Source organism: Xyrauchen texanus, chromosome 8 (assembly GCF_025860055.1).
Source record: "Xyrauchen texanus isolate HMW12.3.18 chromosome 8, RBS_HiC_50CHRs, whole genome shotgun sequence".
In the NCBI taxonomy this organism is placed as follows: Eukaryota; Metazoa; Chordata; class Actinopteri; order Cypriniformes; family Catostomidae; genus Xyrauchen; species Xyrauchen texanus.
The window spans coordinates 4,389,168-4,412,621 of NC_068283.1; the positions used below are offsets into that span (position 1 = coordinate 4,389,168).

Sequence of the window (23,454 nt, forward strand, 5' to 3'; positions counted from 1 at the left end):
TACCACCACCATGCTTGACCATAGGTATGATGTTCTTTTTGTGGATTTCTGTGTTTGATTTACGCCAGATGTAACAGGACTCCTGTCTTGCATACAGTTCTACTTTTGACTCATCAGTCCTCAAGATTTGAGGATCATCAAGGTGTTCAGACGAGCCTTGATGTTCTTTTGGATTAGCAATGGTTTGCCACTCTTCCATGGATGGCATTTTTGCCCAGGATCTTTCTGATAGTGAAGTCATGAACAGTGACCTTTATTGATGCGAGAGAGGCCTGCAGTTCCTTGGATGTTGTCCTTGGCTTTTTTGTGACTTCCTGGATGAGTCATCGCTGTGCTCTTGGAAGAACTTTGGAAGGTTGGCCACTTCTGGGAAGGTTCACTACTTTTTCCATTTGGAGATAATGGCTCTCACTGTGGTTCTTTAGAGTCCAAGATCCTTTGAAATAGCTTTGTAACCCTTCCCAGACTGATGTATTTACATCACCTTTTTCCTCCTCATTTCTGGAATTTCTTTCGACCTTGGCAAAGTGTGCTACTGGGTGAGACCTTTTAGCCAACTTCATGCTGCTGAAAAAGTTATATTTAGGTGTTGATTTGATGGAACAGGTCTGGCAGTAATCAGGCCTGTGTGTGTCTTGTCCAGCTGAACCACATTGTGAATGCAGTTTCATAGATTTGGGGATTTTGTAAGGGGGCTTGTGATTTTTTTTTTCTTTCAATAATTAACATTATCATTATAAAAACTATTTTGTGTTTAATCAGATTGCCTTTGTTTTATGTTATATGTTACATTTTGTTAGAATATTCTGAAACAATATAGTATGAGATGCTCAAAAACAGAAGAAATCAGAATGGGGGCAAATACTTTTCACAGCACTGCAGTAGTGTATTTGACAAAATAAAGTGCAGATAAAACTGTTTTAAAAGCAGTAAAATAGTTAAACTAAAGAAAGCACAATTATATTAAAATAACAAAATGCATGTTGACTGGTAAGAAATATAAGTTCTGCAGAAACACACACATCCACTCCTCAGAATATAATGGAACTGCAGAGAAAGAGAGTACTTTGTCTTTTAATAACATTTAAAGGAATGGAAACCAGTTCAAGGAATGTGTCTGGTGAGTTTATTTTGACCAAATCTGTTTGATTAGATTTTGATTTAAATGTGAATGGACGTAATTAAAAAGGAATGTTTCATTCTGAGAGAAGGGCATGGCAAGGGGGAAATTGCACACATGCAGTGGCATTACAAATTAGAAACTGGTGTCACATTGTAAGTCCCACATAATCAGTAGTCAGGTCATAGTGACCTCTGCTGGAGAGATGACACCCATATTTTGGTTGACGTGTGGGCACCTTTGGCATGCTCTTTTCAGCATGCCATTATTTGGGATGCACTTTATCACCTCACATTCAGTGGTGTGAATGTGAGTGTTTCTGCAGAATTTCAAAATTTCTACTTCTTGCCAGTTAACATGTGTTTTGTTCTTTTTAATATAGTTGTCCTTTTTTACTATTTTACTGGTTTTAAAACAGTTTTATCTAAACTTTATATTGCAACCTTTATTTTGTCAAATATGTTTTTTGCAAATGGCTCTACTACTACATTTGTTATTAAATTTGTTTATTGATTCCATATATACACTCACCTTTAGGAACACCATACTAATACGGTGTTTGACCCCCTTTCGCCTTCAGAACTGCCTTAATTCTACATGGCATTGATTCAACAAGGTGCTGAAAGCATTCTTTAGAAATGTTGGCCCATATTGATAGGATAGCATCTTGCAGTTGATGGAGATTTGTGGGATGCACATCCAGGGCACGAAGCTCCTGCTCCACCACATCCCAAAGATGCTCTATTGGGTTGAGATCTGGTGACTGTGGGGGCCATTTTAGTACAGTGAACTCATTGTCATGTTCAAGAAACCAATTTGAAATGATTCGAGCTTTGTGACATGGTGCATTATCCTGCTGGAAGCAGCCATCAGAGGATGGGTACATGGTGGCCATAAAGGGATGGACATGGTCAGAAACAATGCTCAGGTAGGCCGTGGCATTTAAACGATGCCCAATTGGCACTAAGGGGCCTAAAGTTTGCCAAGAAAACATCTCCCACACCATTACACCACCACCACCAGCCTGCACAGTGGTAACAAGGCATGATGGATCCATGTTCTCATTCTGTTTACGCCAAATTCTGACTCTACCATCTGAATGTCTCAACAGAAATCGAGATTCATCAGACCAGGCAACATTTTTCCAGTCTTCAACTGTCCAATTTTGGTGAGCTCTTGCAAATTGTAGCCTCTTTTTCCTATTTGTAGTGGAGATGAGTGGTACCTGGTGGGATCTTCTGCTGTTGTAGCCCATCTGCCTCAAGGTTGTGCGTGTTCTGGCTTCACAAATGCTTTGCTGCATACCTCGGTTGTAACGAATGGTTATTTCAGGCAAAGTTGCTCTTCTATCAGCTTGAATCAGTCGGCCCATTCTCCTCTGACCTCTAGCATCAACAAGGCATTTTCGCCCACAGGACTGCCGCATACTGGATGTTTTTCCCTTTTCACACCATTCTTTGTAAACCCTAGAAATGGTTGTGCGTGAAAATCCCAGTAACTGAGCAGATTGTGAAATACTCAGACCGCCCGTCTGGCACCAACAACCATGCCACGCTCAAAATTGCTTAAATCACCTTTCTTTCCCATTCTGACATTCAGTTTGGAGTTCAGGAGATTGTCTTGACCAGGACCACACCCCTAAATGCATTGAAGCAACTGCCATGTGATTGGTTGATTAGATAATTGCATTAATGAGAAATTGAACAGGAGTTCCTAATAATCCTTTAGGTGAGTGTATATATGTATATGTGTGTGTATGTATGTATGTATGTATATATATATATATATATATAAGAATAGAATATTTTGAATCACATTATAATTTACCACCCCAACACCCAACACAAACTAATACTCCAGTGGTCAAATACAATTAACAAAGAGACACAAACAGACAATAAAACAGTAGATAATATTTAGAAATAATAAAAAAAAAGTATATGTTCAAAAACAAAAAGGCTACAAAACACACTTTTAAAACAACACTGTCCATCCCCAAGAGCCCTCCAAAAAGGCCAAATAGCTGCCCCACCTCCTGATGAACATATCCATGTTGCCTAGCCTTCTAAATGATAACTCTTCCCAAGCTACCATCCTGCTCATCTCCTCGCACCACTCACGAAACGAGGGGGCTCAAGCTGACTTCCATATTTTGTTACCCAAAATACCGAGCCTGGGGCAAAACGAGATCTGAGTACCCAATAAGTCGCCCATACAATTCTGGACCCTCAACCAGAACTCCTGTATCTTACGACACCTCCAAAAAACATGGGTGGTGTCTCCATCCTCTGAATGGCATCGCCATTTCGTCCTTTTTTTGTCCTTAAGACCTAGCCTATACAATTTAGAAGAGGTCCAATAAAATCTATGTAGAATCTTAAATTGCGTAAGGCACATCCTTGCATCTCTAGATGCAGACATGATGTTTTTTTAGAATCCTAGCCCACACTCCCTCCAAAAACAAATTTAAATCTTCCTCCCATAATCATTTGAGAGAATTTAAAGCTCCGTCCCCCAGACTCTGGGTTAGCAGGGAGTAATACACAGATGCCTCATGACCTTTCCCAAAAGCAGCAATCACCATTCCCAGAGTATCTGCTGCATTAGGGGGGTGCATGCCACTCCCAAAGCACTGCAGAGTAGGTTGCGCAGCTGTAAATACGGAGATAAAATTGAGAACTGGGAGGCCCGAAATGTTGAACAAAATTTTCAAAAGGTCTCAATACTCCACTCTCATATAGGTCACTGAATGTATTAACCCCCCTCACAATCCAATCTGACCGTTCAGAAAGGGGACTTATTAATACATAATTTAGGGTTCAGCCATATGCTTGAGATTTAAATAAATGTCTGAATTAAACACTCTGAACACTTTTGTTCATACTGAGTTCAGATGAGAGAGAACAGGGTGTAACATAACATCTCCGATTAGTTTGATAGATAGGCATTGCAATGGAAAAATTGGGGCAATATCTTTCTGTTCAATACAAAACCAGCAAGGGGCTCTTTCAGGTGGATGTGCCCAGTGAGTCAAATGTTTGAGACCGAATGCATAATCTTGGGTAGGCCTAACCCACCCAGGTCAATCAGCCTATGCAGTTTATAAAAATGTAACCTGGGACGCTTACCATTCCAAATGCTATCAAATTGCTTGAAATAAGAGCGGGGCCGGGGCATCTAGGGAGAGATTGTAACAGGTAGTTGAATTTTGGAATCCAATTCATTTTAATAACACTAACCTTCCCAATCATCGATAAATTATATTGAAGCCCACCTTTTTATTAAGGGATCAAAATGAACTCTGACTAAATCAGACACATTTGTTGGGAATAAAATGCCTTGTTTGGGCCACTGGAAGGCGCCCAGCTGGAAGGCTGTTACTGGACAGTATGCTTTCAAAGCTAAAGCTTCGAATTTAGACCAATTGACTATGTATCCTGAGAAATTGGAAAAGGAATTAATAATTCTGTGAAGGCAAGGCATAGATCTAGTAGAGTTGGAGACAAATAATAAAATATTATCTGCGTAAAGCAGAAGCTTATGCGCCACACCTCCCGCAATCACCCCTGGAAAATCATCCTCCTTTCTTATCATGGCTGCTAATGGTTTCAGGGCAAGGCATAACTATAATGGTGAAAGAGGGCAACCCTGCCGGGTGCCCCTATCCAGAGTAAAATAATCTGAAGTTGTCCATTTGTTAGTACCACCACTACAAGGTGTCTATAAAATAAATTAATCCAACCAATAAAAGTACTCACGAACCCATACATTTCCAAAATCTTAAAAAATAATCCCATTCTATCATATCAAACAACTTTTCGGCATCAAATGAGATGGCAGCAATCGGAGATTGATAATTTGCTAATGACCACATGATATTGATGAGACACTTGATGTTTTCAGCAGAGCTATGGCCTCGAATAAACCCCACCTAATCTATATGTATAAGTGATGTTTTGTAAACGCTTGTCGGGGGTGGGGGGGTTAATTTCAATCTCATGTGTGGCTATAGATAAAATTACTCTGATGTCACTCTGCAGGAACCCCGTTTCCGGATTCTTGCGAGCAGCAAATTTCAATGGTGGAAATAGGCAGCGCTGCAGTAAAAATAATCCTTTAAAATAAATGTTTTCATTATAATAAGCTTAATGTAAATAAAAGTTATTATAAGTGATGGACTCAAGATGGTGCCGAGTATGCTGCCCTGCAAAAGACCTTAACTCACTAGAGTGTGAAACTGAGAAAAATGACTTTAAAGTTTCTGTTTTGTCCAGACAAAAGTATTATAGGTAGGACTCCCAAAATTTCACAACTAGTTGCTATACTGAAGAAATGGTTGTATGCAAAAAATCTTGAGCTCAAAATTGACCTTTGACCCTTGTTTGGCAGTTACTGTACTCTGCCTTTGTATCATGTGCCAAAAATCAGGAGTCATGCAAAGGCAAAAGGCCGTAACTGACATATAATCAATATTTACTTGCTGTTCACCATACTTACATCCATTATAAGAACACCTAACCAAGGTCTAGTCATCATGGTATTTGTTTTAAATTATATAGAAGACCTTTGGTTGTTCCTATTTAGTGCTATAATGATCAGGATAGTGCGGCAACACTAACACAGTTAAACAGTATAACAGATAAGTTACTTTGCAGTACAGTATGTACAGTATGAATAAATACAATAAATATTTTCACAATAAAGATAATTTAATTATAATTGAATACAAAGGTATATGTATTTAAATGCAAGATATAGAGTAATAATTAATTAAACATTGGACCAATACATTAGAGATTAGAGACTGCTCATTCCAAGTTTTTTACTGCGCCCAAATAAAATCTTACTGAAAGCTAATTTTTTGAGATATCAACCTAAAATTTGGAACACAACTTGTCCATAGGTATATATGACAAAGCATTCTTGAAATAGATACAACCATTTAAGTTTGGATAGTGATTTTCATGTCTATGTGAAAAAAGGGGGAGGGGTGACAGTTAAAGGGTTAAGCTCATGATGCTCAAGATGCTCAGTCAACGAACTTGACTTGGATTACTACTTTTTAATTCTGAGATAATATAGACAGAGTATACCGAAAAAAAGTTGGAATTACTTTTACTATTTAGGTTAGCCTACTTTGTACGGACGTTAGCGATAACCAGCTGTAAAATCTGAAGTGAACACCTGCAAGAAGGAAATATGGCTCAAACACGTATGGATTGTTGTGGATACAGCAGATGACGAACAGAAAAACATTTGTTTTATGTTTTTATATTCAACACTTTTGAATATTGGTTCTGCAATTGCACACTGAAAACCGGACTTCAAATTCCTCAATACCGACCCGCTGTTTACAAACACGCCAGCGGATCCCTTTGTCTGGGCTGCCCAGCCGTGGAAACACAGAAGGAAAAGGGGAAATGGAGCCGGTGTTCTAATCAGAGTAAGACTTCGTGCAAATCGGCCCCCGCTACCCATTATTCTACTGGCAAATGTTCAATCTCTGGACAACAAGCTCTGCGAGCTGAGAGTGCAGATCGCTTTCTAACGAGAGAAGAGTGACTGCTGTATTATCTGCCTTACAGAAACTTGGAAGTCTGCGGAGATTCCAGACTCAGCCATCAAACCGTTCTCCGTACACTGAGCAGACAGAGCGAACGACCTCTCAGGTAAAAGCAGAGGTGGTGGTGTACGTTTTATGATCAACAAATCCTGGTGTTATCAGAGGAACGGATATTCTATCAAGTCTTTCTGCTCTACTGATCTGGAACCAAATTTCTTGGTGTTCACCTGGCGGAGAACCTCACCTGGTCCCTCAACACCAGCTCTATCACCAAGAAAGCAGAGCAGCGTCTCTACTTTCTTCGAAAGCTGAGAAAAGCAAATCTCCCACCCCCCATCCTCAATACATTCTATAGAGAGACTATTGAGAGCATCCTGAGCAGCTGCATCACTGCCTGGTTTGGGACTTGCACCGTTTCGGACCGCAAAGCCCTGCGCAGGATAATGAGGACAGCTGAGAAGATCATCGGGGTCTCTCTTCCCTCCATCAAAGACATTTACAAAAAACACTGCATCCGCAAAGCAACCAGCATTGTGGATGACCCTACACACCCCTCACACAAACTCTTCACCCTCCTGCCGTCTGACTGTGTAACCGCTTCTTCCACCAAGCCATCGCCCTCGCGGCCAGACTGTGTAACCGCTTCTTCCACCAAGCCATCAGACTCCTCAATACTCAGAGACTGGACTGACACACACACACTCGTGTCCTGAGTAGCACTTTAATTATTGTTACTTTATACCTGGCTGCTACCTCAATAACTGATATTTGCATATAACACTATCTCATAGTATATTATGTTTACATTTGGCAGTTTTAGAAACTGTCATCTTTTTGCACTGTGTACTGGTCGGTGCTGCACTTTCTCTCACTGTGCCTATTGTCCTGTTAATTTTTAGAAATGTATTGTACTGTCCCTTACTTTTTGCACACGTTTGCACGAGCACTTTTATATAGGCATGTTATTTAGAACATCCTGGCTACTGAGGGAATTCACAGTGGTCATTATCACTGCTGTGTACATCCCCTCCCACAAGCCAACACAGACCGGGCACTCAAGGAACTGTATGGGAGTATAAGTGAGCAGGAATCCATGCACCCTGAGGCCGTGTTCATTGTGACTGGGGACTTTAACAAAGCCAAATCAATCACACTAAAATACCACCAACATATCAGTTTCAACACACGAGGGGACCGGGTTTTGGACCATTGCTACTCTCACTTCCACGATGGCTACATATCCCTCCATTTGGCAAATCAGACCACTCTTCCATTCCTTCTGCCCTCTTACAAGGCAAGGCAAGTTTATTTATATAGCACGTTTCATACACAATGGTAATTCAAAGTGCTTTACATAGAAGAGATTAAAATAAGATTGGAAAAAAATAAGAATAATTGAAACAGTTTAGAATATAAAATACAGTACAAACAGTCGGACACACAGTGGCACAGTGCTCATTCAGTAAATGCACAGCTAAACAGATGTGTTTTGAGTCTGGATTTGAATGTGACTACTGTAGGAGCACATCTGATCTCTTCTGGAAGCTGGTTCCAGCTGCGGCTGGCATAATTGCTAAAAGCAGACTCTCCTTGCTTAGAGTGAACCCTTGGTATTTCTAGCTGATGTGATCCTAATGATCTGAGTGATCTGTTGGGTTTATATTCAGTGAGCATATCTGCAATATATTGAGGTCCTGGCCCATTGAGTGATTTTTATACCAGTAATAATACTTAAAATCAATCCTAAATGTAACTGGGAGCCAGTGTAAAGACCTGAGGACTGGTGTGATATGTTCATATTTTCCGGTTCTGCTCAGAATCCTGGCAGCAGCGTTCTGTATGAGCTGCAACTGTCTTATGGTCTTTTTGGGAAGGCCAGTGAGGAGTCCATTACAATAATCCACCCTGCAGGTGATGAAAGCATGCACAAGTTTCTCTAGGTCTTGACTGGAAACAAAGCATCTAATTCTTGTAATATTTTTCAGATGATAGTATGCTGATTTAGTTATTGCTTTGACATGACTACTGAAACTAAGGTCTGACTCTAGAGACACACCAAGATTCCTGACTTGATTTTTAATTGTTTGACCTCTAGTGTCAAGGTATGCATTCACCTTGAGAACTTCATCTTTGTTTCCAAACGCAATGACTTCAGTTTTGTCTTTGTTTAACTGAAGAAATTTTGGCACATCCAACTGTCTGCATAGCTGTGGTAAGCAATTTGGTTCTTTCTCATTATTTGGCTCATTGGGAGCATATACAGGTTGAACAGGAGTGGCGCAAGAATTGAGCCTTGAGGGACTCCGCATGTCATGGACGTCCACTCAGACTTATGGTCTCTTATACTCACATAATAACCTCTCCCTTCTAAGTATGACCTGAACCATTTTAGGACCATCCCAGAAAGCCCCACCCAGTTTTCCAGCCTGTCAAGAAGTATGTTGTGATCGACAGTGTCAAATGCAGCACTGAGGTCGAGTAGTACCAGTACTGATAATTTGCCTGTATCAGTATTTAAGCGAATATCGTTTATTATCTTTATGAGCGCTGTCTCTGTGCTGTGATGCGATCGGAAACCAGATTGAAAATTGTCAAAGTATCAATTTGAGTTCAAGAATTTGTTCAGCTGATTGAAGACAACTTTTTCAATGATCTTGCCTATGAAATGAAGATTTGAGATCGGTCTACAGTTGCTTAATATGGTCTTACACTGCAAAAAATGATTCAAAGTATTTTTGTCTTGTTTTCCTGTCAAATGATCTAAACTTTCTTAAAACATGATTTATTTACTTGCCAAGCAAAATGGAATAATATATTAAGTCTAGCGAAATAAACTTGTTTTCTCTTTAAATTAAGTTTATTTTGCTTACCCCATTGGCAGATTTTTTTTCTTGTTTTGAGTCTAAAGTTCACTAAATTTAGTCAGATTTATCTTAAAACAAGACTTAATATCTTATCCCATTTTGCTTGACAAGTAAATAAATCATGTTTTAAGAAAGTTTAGATAAATTGACAGGAAAACAAGACAAAAATACTTTTTTGTCTAGAAAATCATTTTTTGCAGTGTATCCAGATTGCTCTTTTTCAAGAGGGGCTTGACAACTGCAGTTTTCAGGGAGTTTGGAAAATTCCCAGAGAGAAGTGAGGAGTTTATCACTTCTAGGAGATCTGCTTCTAAACAGTTGAACACACTTTTGAAAAAAGATGTGGGAAGTGCATCAAGGGTGCAGGTTGATGTTTTAAGGTGCTGTACGGTTTCTTCCAAAATTTTGCCATCATTTTCTTTGAAATCAGACGTACTTTCTCAGGTTGTGGTTTGATTTGTCTGACCCCAGCACAACTCAAGGATGTGCTGATCACCTTTCTGATATTATTGATTTTTTTTCAGAGAAGAAAGAAGCAAACTCGCTGCACTTGCTGTCTGAGAGCATTTCACTGGGAATCTGGCTTGGGGGGTTTGTCAGTCTCTCTACAGTCGCAAAAAGAGTGCGTGTGTCGTTTAAGTTACTGTTTATAATATTCGAGAAGAAAGTCTGTCTAGCTTTGCCTAGTTCCATATTAAAAGCATGGATGCTGTCTTTGTAGATGTTATAATGGAATACAAGTTTTGTCTTCCGCCACATGCGCTCTGCTTTTCTGCATTGACTTTTCATATTTTGCACTGCTGTTGAGTCTCTCCAAGGCCACTCTTCTTCCTGACTTTCACAGGAGCAATATCATCAATTACACTTTTAACTTTTGAGTTAAAAGAATCCAGGAGAAAATCAACAGAGTCAGCAGATATACTTGGTGTTAAAGATATAGCCTTCATAAATAGTACACTAGTGTTCTCATTTAAGCATACCTTCTTGACAAACACAGATCTAGCTTCAATGGCAGGAGAGATCAATATATCAAAGAAAATACAGAAATGATCAGACAGTGCTACATCCTTAATAACAATGGATGAAATGTTTAGACCCTTACTGATAAGTAAATCTAGAGTGTGTCCATGATTGTGTGTGGGTCCATGTACATGCTGAGTCAGATCAAAAGTTTTTAAAACAGTTTTGATTTCTTTTGCCATATTGGTTCTGCATTATCTATGTGAATGTTAAAATCTCCAGCAATGGCAAAACAGTCAAACTCTGAGGTAATTGTTGATAACAGTTGTGTAATGTCCTCAGCAAAGGCTGGAGAGTAATTTGGAGGCCTGTAAATAATAAGTAAAATGCGTGGAGCACCTTTTAACACACTACCCAGATATTCGAAAGACGGGTAATTCCCAAATTATATTTGCTTACATTGATAGACATCTTTAAAAAGAGCAGCTAAACCCCCACCTCTCCTACCTTCTCTGAAGACACTCAAAGTAAAGTTAGGAGGGGATGTTTCATTAAGGACTGTTGCACTACAGCTGTCTTCTAGCCAAGTTTAATTTAGAAACATAAAATCCAGGTTGTATGTGCTTATTAAGTCGTTGACTAGAAGTGATTTATTTTTAAGTGAGCGGATGTTTAAAAGTGCAAACTTAACAGTCTTACTTTTTGTCTCCACAGCAATGTTAGTTTGGCGTGTAATAGGCACCAGATTAGATGGGATTGCTGTACGGCTTTTGAAGGCCTTAGACTTTCTATCATGTAATCGAACAGCAATAGAGAAAGATACAGGCACACTGGGTTCCCGCTTGTTTTGTAAAAATTTGAGAAAGTTACTGTTATCATAGCGTAGACCCGACACACATCACTGAGAGCTGGTATCAGTTGTTTTTGGTTCACCTCGAGCAGATGGAGGAGGGTGTGAGCCCTGGCGTTGTGGCAGAGGCCGGAGAGCTCTAACAGGAGAAGGGGGAAGGTGAGCTGGGCCCGCAGGCTTTGGTGGTTGAGGGGCCTGCTGTTTTTTGCTTGATATCTGGGGGCTTGCAGCAAAAGAGTGGGATAGTTTGGTTCCAGCATACACCAGTTCTTCCATTTTCTCTGAGAAGCACAGATGTGGAGATGCTGGAGAGAGGGATAACGTGTCTGGTGAGATGGGCTGTTGCTCTGGTATTATCGGAGGCTGTAATATGCTGTCCTGGTTTCCCTGGGTGTTTTCCAGAAAGTCGTCCTTGGGTGCTGAATCTTGGAGCAGTTCTAATATATCACAGTCTGTCTGTGTTGAGCTTTGTGGGCAGGGCTCAGCTGAGATTGTTACAGGCAGAAACGGAAACAGGAAGCACCCACCCTCAGAATGATCCAGCGCTGGTCAGACCAATCAGATTCTCCGCTACATCAAGTCAAGTCAAGTGGTTTTTATTGTCGTTTCAACCATATACAGTTAGTACAGTACACAGCAAAACGAGACAACGTTCCTCCAGGACCATGGTGCTACATAAAAACAACAAAGGACCAACACAGGACCACATGAGACTACACAACAAAATAAAATACCTATATAAACTACCTATATATACCTATATAAAGTGCACGTGCAAACATGTGCAAAAAGTACAGGACAGTACAACAAATTACTGACAATGAACAGGACAATAGACAGTGCAGCGCCGACCAGTACTCAGTAGTGCAAAAAGATGACAGTTTCTGAAAATGTAAACATAACATACTATGAGATAATGTTCTATGCACATAGCAGTTATTGAGGTAGCAGACAGTTATAAAGTGACAGTAATTAAAGTGCAACTCAGGACACGTGTGTGTGTGTGTGTGTGTGTCAAACCAGTCTCTGAGTACTGAGGAGTCTGATGGCTTGGGGGAAGAAGCTGTTACACAGTCTGGCCGTGAGGGCCTGAATGCTTCGGTACCTCTTGCCAGACGGGAGGAGGGTAAAGAGTTTGTGTGAGGGGTGTGTGGGGTCGTCCACAATGCTGGTTGCTTTGCGGATACAGTGTTTTTTGTAAATGTCTTTGATGGAGGGAAGAGAGACCCCAATGATCTTCTCAGCTGTCCTCACTATCCTCTGCAGGGCTTTGCGGTCCGAAACGGTGCAAGTCCCAAACCAGGCAGTGATGCAGCTGCTCAGGATGCTCTCAATAGTCCCTCTATAGAATGTAGTGAGGATGGGGGTTGGGAGATGTGCTTTCCTCAGCCTTCGAAGAAAGTAGAGACGCTGCTGGGCTTTCTTGGTGATAGAGCTGGTGTTGAGGGACCAGGTGAGGTTCTCCGCCAAGTGAACACCAAGGAATTTGGTGCTTTTGACGATCTCCACAGAGGAGCCGTCGATGTTCAGTGGAGTGTGTTCACCTTGTGCTCTCCTAAAGTCAACAACCATCTCTTTTGTTTTGTCGACATTCAGGGACAGGTTGTTGGCTCTACACCAGTTCGTCAGCCGCTGCACCTCCTCTCTGTATGCTGACTCGTCGTTCTTGCTGATGAGACCCACCACGGTCGTGTCATCGGCGAACTTGATGTGATTCGAGCTGTGCATTGCTGCACAGTCGTGAGTCAGCAGAGTGAACAGCAGTGGACTGAGCACACAGCCCTGGGGGGCCCCAGTGCTCAGTGTGGTGGTGGTGGAGATGCTGTTCCCGATCCGGACTGACTGAGGTCTCCCAGTCAGGAAGTCCAGGATCCAGTTGCAGAGGGAGGTGTCCAGGCCCAGCAGGTTCAGCTTTCCAATCAGGTGCTGGGGAATGATTGTGTTGAATGCTGAGCTGAAATCTATGAACAGCACTCAAACGTATGAGTCCTTATTGTCTAGGTGGGTGAGGGCCAGATGGAGGGTTGTGGTGATGGCATCGTCCGTTGAACGGTTTGAACGATACACAAACTGCAGTGGGTCTAGTGAGGGGGGCAGCTGGGTCTTAATCTGCCTCATGATGAGCCTCTCGAAGCACTTCATGATGATGGGTGTAAGTGCAACGGGACGGTAGTCGTTGAGGCAGGACACTGAAGACTTCTTTGTCATGGGGATGATGGTGGTGGCCTTGAAGCACGTTGGAACAACGGCGCTGCTCAGATAGATGTTGAAGATGTCGGTAAGAACATCTGCTAGCTGGTCTGCACATCCTCTGAGCACTCTGCCAGGAATGTTGTCTGGTCCAGCAGCCTTCCGTGGGTTGACTCTACGTAGAGTTTTCCTCACATCTGCCGTGGTAAGACAGAACACCTGGTCGTTGGGAGGAGGGTGGACTTCCTCGCCATCACGTCGTTCTGCACTTCAAACCGAGCGTAGAAGTCGTTCAGCACATCTGGAAGGGAGGCATCTTTGTCACAGGCAACTGATGTTGTCCTGTAGTTGGTGATGGCCTGGATGCCCTGCCAAATGCGCCGCGTGTCACCGCTGTCCTGGAAGTGACTGTGGATTCTCTGGGCGTATGCGCGCTTTGCCTCTCTGATTGTCCGTGACAGTTTGGCCCTAGCTGTTCTTAGGGCTGCCTTATCGCCTGCTCTGAAGGCGGAGTCTCGGACCTCAGCAGCGTGCGCACCTCCACGAGTCATCCATGGCTTCTGGTTGGAGCGTGTGGTGATGGTCTTGAGAAAGTGACATCATCAATGCACTTGCTGATGTAGCTGGTCACTGATGCTGTGTATTCCTCCAAGTTGGTAGAATCGCCATATGTTGCAGCCTCCCTGAACATGTGCCAGTCAGTACACTCAAAACAGTCCTGAAGAGCAGAGATGGCTCCTGCTGGCCAGGTTTTCACCTGCTTCTGAAGCGGTTTTGTGCGCCTGACTAGCGGTCTGTATGCTGGAATTAACATAACAGAGATGTGGTCTGAGTAGCCGAGGTGGGGGCGGGTTCCACCGCACGCTCCTGGGATGTTTGTGTAAACAAGATCAAGCTGCTCAGCCCTCTCGTTGCAAAGTCCACATACTGATGGAATTTAGGGAGCACTGTCTTAAGATTTGCATGGTTGAAATCTCCGGCGACAATAAACAGTCCGTCGGGGTGAGCGTTCTGCAGTTCGCTCATAGCCCCATACAGTTCACAGAGCGCTTCCTTAGCGTTAGCGCTGGGGGAATGTAAACTCCGGTTATGCAAACAGTGGTGAATTCCCGTGGTAGATAAAAAGGTCTGCATCTAACAGTCACAAGCTCCAACAGCGATGAACAGTAACTAGAGACTAGCATAGAGTTCTTGCACCATTCCGTGTTGATGTAAACACACAAGCCACCACCGCGAGTCTTACCGCGAGAGAGCTGTATTCCTGTCGGCACGAAACGCAGGCGAGCCCGCTCTAGCTGAATGGCGGCATCCGAACTCTGTCGCTGAGCCACGTCTCCGTGAAAACAAAGACGCAGCAGTCTCTAAACTCACGCTGCGTAGCCTGCTGGAGTCGGATATAGTCCAGTTTATTGTCCAGGGAGCAAACATTTGAGAGCAGGATAGACGGGAGAGCCGGCCGGCTAGGGTTTGTTTTTAGCCTAGCATGGACCCCGCCCTCTTTCCGCGCTTCGCTTTCACGCACACCGCTTACGACGTCCTCTCCCCGCCACCGGCATCAGGCGACGCCGAGGGCTGGAGGCCTGGTCTCCGCAGCAAGCCGAGTACGCGTAGCGCCTCCTGCAGGTCATCATGCAGCTTGGTTTTTGCATGAGTCTTATATTTCAGTAGTGTCTGGCGATGGTAGACACGAACACCGGTTGCTCCGATGTCCATGTGTTGCAAAAGTCGGGCTTTTTTAACAAAAATAGCACCATTGTGGATCCGGAGTGGCCGTTGCGTGCTACCGCGCCGCCATCTTGGATCCCTTAAGTGACCGTTTTGATCATGCAGACTGGGAGATGTTCCGATCCGCCTCTGATGATGACATTGAGGTTTACGCTGATAGCGTAACGTGTATCATCAAAAAGTGCGTAAGGACGTTGTTCTGACCAAAACCATATGGATCTACCCCAACCAGAAACCATGGGTTAATAGCGACGTTCGTGCGGCATTTAATGTGCGGACCTCCACTTTTAATTCCGGGAACACGAAGGAGCATAAACAAGCCAATTATGCCCTCCACACAAATATCAGAGCAGCCAAACAAGATTGAAGGACAGTTCAACACCACTGACTCTAGAAGCATATGGCAGGGAATGAATATCATCACGGAATACAAAGGGAATAAAAACTCTGCCGTGAACATCGCTGCCTCTCTCCTGGATGAGCTGAATACTTTTTATGCTCGTTTCGAGGGAAATAACACCACCCTCACAGAGAGAGCTCACATGGCCGAAGCTACAGAGGTTAGTTCACTCTCCGTAATTTCACTCTCTGTAGTGGATGTAACACAATCTTTCCGGCGGGTGAATATCGTCATCAGAGTGTGCATGAACCAACTGGCTGGTGTTTTTACTGACATTTTCAACCTTTCCCTCTCCTTGTCTCTAGTCCCCACATGCTTCAAAACGTCCACCATTAACCTGTACCAAAGCAATCTAAAATCGCTTGCTTAAATGATTGGCGTCCTGTTGCTCTGACCCCCATCATCAGCAAATGCTTTGAGAGGCTAATCATATATTACATGTGCTCAGTTCTGCCTGCCTCACTTGACCCATTGCAGTTTGCTTAACGCAACAACCGTTCCACTGATGATGCCATTGCATCTACACTACACACTACACACTGCTCTCTCCCACCTGGAAAAAAGGAACACTTATGTGAGAATGCTGTTTGTAGACTACAGCACAGCATTCAACACCATAGTGCCCTCCAAGCTTTATGTGACACTTCGGGCTCTGGGCTTAAACAGCTCGCTGTGCAGCTGGATCTTGGACTTCCTATCAACCAGTGGTTAGAATGGGCATCAACATCTCATCACTGGCTCTCAACCCTGGAGCCCCGGCGGTCTGTGTTCTCAGTCCACTCCTTTATTCCTTGTACACATATGACTGTGCGGCAACACATAGCTCCAATGCCATCATTAAATTTGCTGATGATATGATGGTGGTAGGTCTGATCATTGACAAAGATGAAACAGCCTACAGAGATGAGGTGCACACTCTGACACGCTGGTGTCAGGAGCACAACCTCTCCCTCAACATAACCATCTATGGAGCTACTCAAGGACACGATAGAGCCTGTCCCTCCAGCTGAGATGAAAAAGGGTTTCTACAGCCCTTACTTCATCGTACCCAAAAAAGGCGGTGGGTTGAGACCAATCTTGGACTTGCGAGTTCTCAACCGGACATTACACAGACTCCCATTCAAAATGCTCATGCAGAGGCAAATTGTAACCTGCGTTCGGCATCAAGATTGATTCACGGCGGTAGACCTGAAGGATGCGTACTTCCACGTCTCCATTCTGCCTCGACACTGACCCTTCTTACGGTTCGCATTTGACGGCCAGGCATATCAGTACAAGGTCCTCCCCTTCGGCCTGTCCCTGTCCCCTCGCGTCTTCACCAAGGTCACAGAGACAGCCCTTTTCCTGCTACGGGAAGTGGGCATCCGCCTACTCAATTACCTCAACAACTGGCTCATCCTAGCACACTCTCGAGAGTTACTATGTGCCCACAGGGACCAGGTGCTCGCGCACCTCAGCCATTTGGGGCTTCAGGTCAATTGGAAAAAAAGCAAGCTCTCTCCGGTTCAGAGCATCTCTTTTCTGTGTTTGGAGTTAGACTCCGTCTCAATGTCGGTGCGCCTCACAACCGAGCGCGTGCAGTCAGTGCTCACGTCCCTTGCTCGCTTCAAGCCAGGTACAGCGGTTCCTCTCAAATGGTTCCAGAGGCTCCTGGGGCATATGGCATCCTCGGCCACTTCGCTTGTGATGATGCCAATGAGACCGCTCCAGCACTGGCTTCAGACTCGAGTCCCGAGATTGGCATGGCAATACCGTGTGTTAATCAACCCTTCCTGCTGTCAGACTTTCAACCCTTGGACAGACCTCTGTTTTTTGCGGACAGGAGTCGCCCTACAGCAGGTGTCCAGATGTGTCGTGGTCACCACAGATGCCTTTCAACTAGGTTGGGAGGCAACTGATCTGGAGTTAGGGCGCCGTGTGCTATGGGCATGCAGCCGCTGGCTCCTGGACGGGGCCCCGCCTGCGTTGGCACATCAACTGCCTCGAGCTGTTGGCTGTACTCCTGAAGGTCCAAAGAAGGATGGACCTTCTTTCTCAGGGACGAGGCACCCTCTGTGCCCAGACCTGTGGAACCTCCATGTCTGGCCCCTGGACGGCAGACTCTGCCTCTTTGTTGCTGTGTCCGGTACGTGTTTGCATATCTATGTTGACCGCACGCAGGGCTTTAGATGCTCTGAGTAGCACTTTGTCTTTGGCAGAAGGATGAAAGGGAATGCTGTCTGCAAACGAGGCCCCTTGCGGGTTCGAGCACACTCTATGAGAAGTTTTGCATCCTCGTGGGCACTGGCCCATGGCACCTCCTTAGCAAACATCTGCAGAGCAGCAGGCTGGGCAACACCTTTGCTAGGTTCTACAACCTCAGGGTTGAGTCGGTCTCCTCCCGTGTTTTGTTAGGTCCGAGCAAGTAGAACTCTGTAATACGGAACAGCTGACTGGGTGTCGCCATTCACCAATTTGATCCTGTGCTCCTTCTTTCCCAGGTCAGCCAGTTAGCTCTTGCTTCCTGGATGCTCTTCCTCCCTGGCCCTCTGGCCACAGATTCAGTGGAGGAGTTCGCTGCCAGACCCACCACAAGTCGAGTGCTCCGTGTTGGGCTTGGGCTCCACAGGCATAGTTCCCGCTTCAGACAACTCCCTGTGATGTATTTTCTATGGTACGGTCCCTTGGGCAGTCCTCGCTGCCCCCGGTCGCCGTGTCTCTTGTCAGGCAGGATCTACCACAGCACCATGTCCACGGGTGGCTTGACAACCCCCGTGTGTATTAGCCACAAGTTACCTCCCTCCAGTCTGGGCAGGTTGTGGTCTCCGCTGGGCCTTTCCCCCCTGAAAGAATAGGAATGGAAAAAGGACGCCTTCCCCGATGCATCTATAGCGTTAAGATAGCCCCAGCCGCTTTTTAACTCTATGACGAGAAACGTAGAAAGAGAAAAGGCCGTGGCTGTCCGGCTGGCTCCCATGCAAGTCACGTCGCCTGTTTCCATACGGGTACTGGGAACCTAAGAGAGTTATATGACACTGTTTATTGGGGGCATTGGGCAGGGTTACGTGCAGCTGACCCAGCAGAATTTAGCACGCAACAGCTTGCTTGCACCTGGCTCAGCAGTCACGTAACACGGGTTAGTGCATGGTGTTTTGAAGTGGGACCCCTTGTGTCACTACAATTGACACAATGTCGAGTGAGTCACAGAAGGGGAACGTCATGGTTACTGTTGTATCCTCCGTTCCCCGATGGAAGGAACGAGACATTGTTTTCCCCTTGCCACGTCACTATCCCTACCACTGTAATGCGCCGTAACCTTATTCTTGGCTTCTAAGTGCAAAAACCTGTCTGACAGACGCTTGCACGCTCCCCTTTATACCCGTATGTTCGGGGGCGGGACATGCAAATTCTGTCTGCCAATTTGACATTGGCCTTTTCTCAAGTTCAGAGGTATGCAAGGCTTTCAGAAGAGACCCCTTGTGTCACTACAATCGACACAACGTCTCGTTCCTTCCATCGGGGAACGGTGGTACAACAGTAACCATGACGTTTTCCTTGCAGTTGATTCAACCTTACAACTTGACCTTGAGTGCTAAAAAATAAATAACATCTAATGCTGTTTGCACTTGGTGCAGAGATGCTTTCTGTTGCTTTTTACACTTTAGTGCAAATAGCCTGTGCCATAATTTTTTATTTAACAAATGGTAAACAATAATTGATCAAAAAGTTTCTGAATTTTAATGGTAAAAGACTGTTAAAATGCTACTGTAAATAAAAAATTAATAAGTTAACGGGTAGTTACCTTAACATATACGGTAAAAAATGATACATTTAATGAGAAAATACATGCATTATGTTTTTTAGATGTGAAAAGTATAATTTTACCATCTAATTAACGGTAAAAATGTAAATTGTTTAACGAAAATACATTAGGGTAAATAATTATATAAAGAAAAAACAATAATCATGCATTCCCAGAATTCCCAGAATTATGTCATTTTTTGTAGTTTAGTTAATGTTTTTTGCATTATTTTATTTTCACATTACCCTGTGTTACCCTGATGGTGTTTTGTGTTTGTGTGAGTGACACTGCACACTACATGTCCCTACATGTTTATTGGTCATTGCTGCTGGAAGGGCCACTTTTCATCAATTACAATAGTGAATAACAATATATTATCAAGTGAAAAGCTCATTTTTATAATCCCAGAATGTTAGGGTTTCGAGTTTATATAATTTTAGAATATAAATGGCAATGAACAGTAAAATATATAGGCATCAAAATTACATCCCGTAAAGGCTGAAACATGATCAATGCATGTTTTACGGTAAATGTTTGGCAACCAGAGCTGCTGGTAATATACCATCAAATCATGGTTTTAATTTGATTAATTGTTAACAGTTTAAAAGGAGTAACATGTAAGCATATGAACATTTGAAAGCAGTTGTGTGTCAGTCAGACAGCGTGCAGGTTTCAGCTTGAGTCTGTGCTTGGTATTACTGGTGCTGCAGAAATATTATTTTATTTTAGTACTGACTTGGCACTGAAGTACTGGTCCTTTTGACAACACTAGCAGGCTACAATACAAAATATAGTTAATGTGTAGTAGATTAAACACTTTAATAACCATATTAAAATTTGCTGGCAACTGGTGGTGGTTGAGGGGAGTCCCTTGTTATAGATGTAAAAGCTATTTTTTTTTTATTACATTGAGGGTCACTTTACTTGCATTTAATTAATATGAGCTTTTTCTTTTTAGACTTGATGGAAGTGAAAGAGGAATATCAAGAACTGATAGAAGTTAAAGAAGAAAGTAAAGAACTGAATGAAGTGAAAGAAGAAAGTCAAGAACTGAATGAAGTGAAAGAGGAAATTCAAGAACTGAAGAAAGTGAAGGAGGAACATCAATATCAGGATCCTTGTTTTGTAACTGAAGAAAAATCTTTTAGTTGCTCACAGGCTGAGAAGAATTCCTCACAAAACAAAACTCAAGCAAAAAATTCCTTCCCCTGCCATGAGTGTGGAAAGAGTTTTATGCATAAAAAAAACCTTCTGATACACATAAGAACTCACACTGGAGAGAAACCTTTCACATGTCCGAAATGTGGAAAAAGTTTCATACGGAAAGAAGGTCTTAGAATGCACCTTAAAATTCACACTGGAGAGAAACCTTTTAAATGCCCTCACTGTGGAAAGTGTTTCACACAGAAAAAAAATCTTAACATGCACATAAGAAACCACACTGGAGAAAAGCCTTTCACATGCATTCAGTGTGGAAAAAGTTACATGGACAAAGCAGGCCTTAAAATACACATTTTATCTCACTCTGGAAAGAAGCCTTTTACATGTGTTCAGTGTGGTAATGGTTTCACAAAGAAAGGATCCCTTAATGTGCACATGAGAATTCACACCGGAGAGAAGCCTTTCACATGCCATCAGTGTGGAAAGAGTTTCACAAAGAAAGGAGATCTTAATGTGCACATGAGAATTCACACTGGAGAGAGGTCTTACTCATGCCTTCAGTGTGGAAAGAGTTTCAAGACTAAAGGATCCCTTAATGTGCACATGAGTATTCACACTGGAGAGAAACCTTTCACATGCCATCAGTGTGGAAAAAGTTTCAATTCTAGAGGAAGCTTTAATGATCACATAAGATCTCACACTGGGGAGAAGCCTTTCCTATGCTCTCAGTGTGGGAAGAGTTTTTTGCGTAAAGGATGCTTTAATATACACATGAGAATTCACACTGGAGAGAAACCTTATACATGCTGTATATGTGGAAAGAGTTTCATTCGGTCACAGCACCTTAAAAGACATGAGAGAGTGCATTCTGGAGAGAAGCAGTAAATGCCCTTGATTTAATAAAAAGGGCATTGCCCAGAGTTATTTAAAAGAGCAAACTGAAAGTAATCGTGTTAGAGTCGGGGGTACTTGTTTAACTTTGAATGGATTTATCACAGACTTGGATGAAATTTCACTTGGTCTTGAAGATTTTCCACGTCCGTGGCACAAACAAGCAAACAACAACGATTCTGCGTCGATCATCAAGTGATGGAGAAAAGATCTCTTGGAAAACAAACCAGATGGGAAATGTGACAAAAATGAAGAACTTCATGGACTTCTGGTTCTGCCATGTAGTGGATAGACACATGGTGTCAGCGCTCCCTTTTTTTTCCCCATAATTTTCTGTCATAACACTCCATTTTGGACTGTTTTATTTACTACGTGCCATTTTATCACCTGGTAACCTGATCCTGATTAGTAAAGGTGCGTGAGCTGGCAGTAAACATAACTCTCAAACTTTGGTGTCTCACCTTGGGCAAGACAGCAGCAAGATGTCGGACAACGTTTCAATCCCGCTAACAACTGATGCTGGTCAGCGAACATGACTGTGAAACTCACTACGCTGCTGAAATCATCTTTGGAGTGCCTTCGCTCTTCTGTTGCTTCTATTAGGACTTAAGCGACTACTATCACTGATATGGAGACTATTCTCACAGACCACAGTTACAGGATAACTAATTTTGAACACGTGGTCTCAATTCTTCAGTCGAAGTTGGTGTTGGAGAACGGCACTTCAAGATCTAAAGTGGAAGACCTTGTGTCACGTTCTAAATGCCAGAATATTTGTGTGGTTGGTCTTCCTGAGGATATCGAAGGAAAAGATGCCAGGCAGTTCTTGACTGATTTTTTTTTTTTTTGCCAAAGTTCTCGGCGACATCCTTTCTGCCCCACCAGAGCTTGACCTGAGACACAAACCTCGCCAAGGTCAAAATCCCCACAATCTCAATAATGAGATTTCATCATTACATTGAGAAGGAAGTTGTGCTTAAATGTGTGAGGGTCATGAAAGAGATCTTGTTCAAGGGACATAAAATCATAGTCTACGAAGACTTCAGTGGTAAAAAGGAGAGCTTCAATCAACAATGTTAAGGGCCTGCTGTACAAGCGAGGTGTTCGTTTTGGCATGATTTACCCAGCCCGACTGTGTGTTGTACAATGGTATGGAGCATCTTTTCTACTCCCCTGAAGGTGCAGAATGATTATACCACCAAAACTTTTATGTCTAATGAGCTGGATTTGACGGATCTGAGGGGGATCTCTTTTTTGCTATAAAAATCCTTGCTTGTATTTTCATGGGAGTTTGAAGGAAACCTCCATAGACCGTATAACCATCATACCATTTTAAAGTGGTTCATTTTAATGCGCTGCTCTGCTCTGAATGCAGCCGGTCCATTTAAATTTACAGGCTCAAATAATACAACAAGAACATAATGGTAATTATGATATATATATTTGCATAGAATTCACATATTTGGACAGTAAATTGTAACTGGAACATGAAGGATGCAATGAATTATGGCAAGCCACGAGGTACTTGTGTCATAAATTAAAAATATCTTGTATCCTAAAATCTTAATGTGTGGGTCTTTTAGCGAGTGTTGGATACCTTTTTGAATAGACAATCAAATTTTTGATTATTTGAGTACTTGTTATTATTTGATAGACTTCATGTCTTTGCCCAACTTGCTGATATAGGTTTTTTCTTTTCTTTTTTTCTCTCTTTTCTTGTTGGACTTGTATTCACAAGCGCCACCGCATGAACTGACATGGCATTAATGGTGTTAAACTCTTCAAGCTTTTTGGAGTCAACTCCACTCCTTAATCGATTGTGTTAAGGTTTTCCTGGCCACTTGCCATGTACAGATGGACAAACATAAGAACAAGTGACTTCAATGTGTTCCTTTAAATTCACTTGTGTTTTTTTTTGTTTTGTTTGATGGAGGATTTTTATTTTTATT

General features: G+C 42.9%; 1 protein-coding gene across 1 annotated transcript in view; it reads left to right on the top strand.

Annotated features, from left to right (window-relative positions):
• LOC127647502 (oocyte zinc finger protein XlCOF6-like) overlaps window positions 1-23,416 on the top strand; it is a 50,488-nt gene extending 27,072 nt beyond the window's left edge. The window contains exons 3-4 of the mRNA XM_052131771.1: window positions 18,153-18,258; window positions 20,412-23,416. Of these exons, the coding sequence (XP_051987731.1) occupies window positions 18,153-18,258; window positions 20,412-21,499 (1,194 nt within the window). The 3' untranslated portion in view covers window positions 21,500-23,416. The remainder of the gene's footprint in view (window positions 1-18,152; window positions 18,259-20,411) is intronic.
• Window positions 23,417-23,454: the final 38 nt, after the last annotated feature.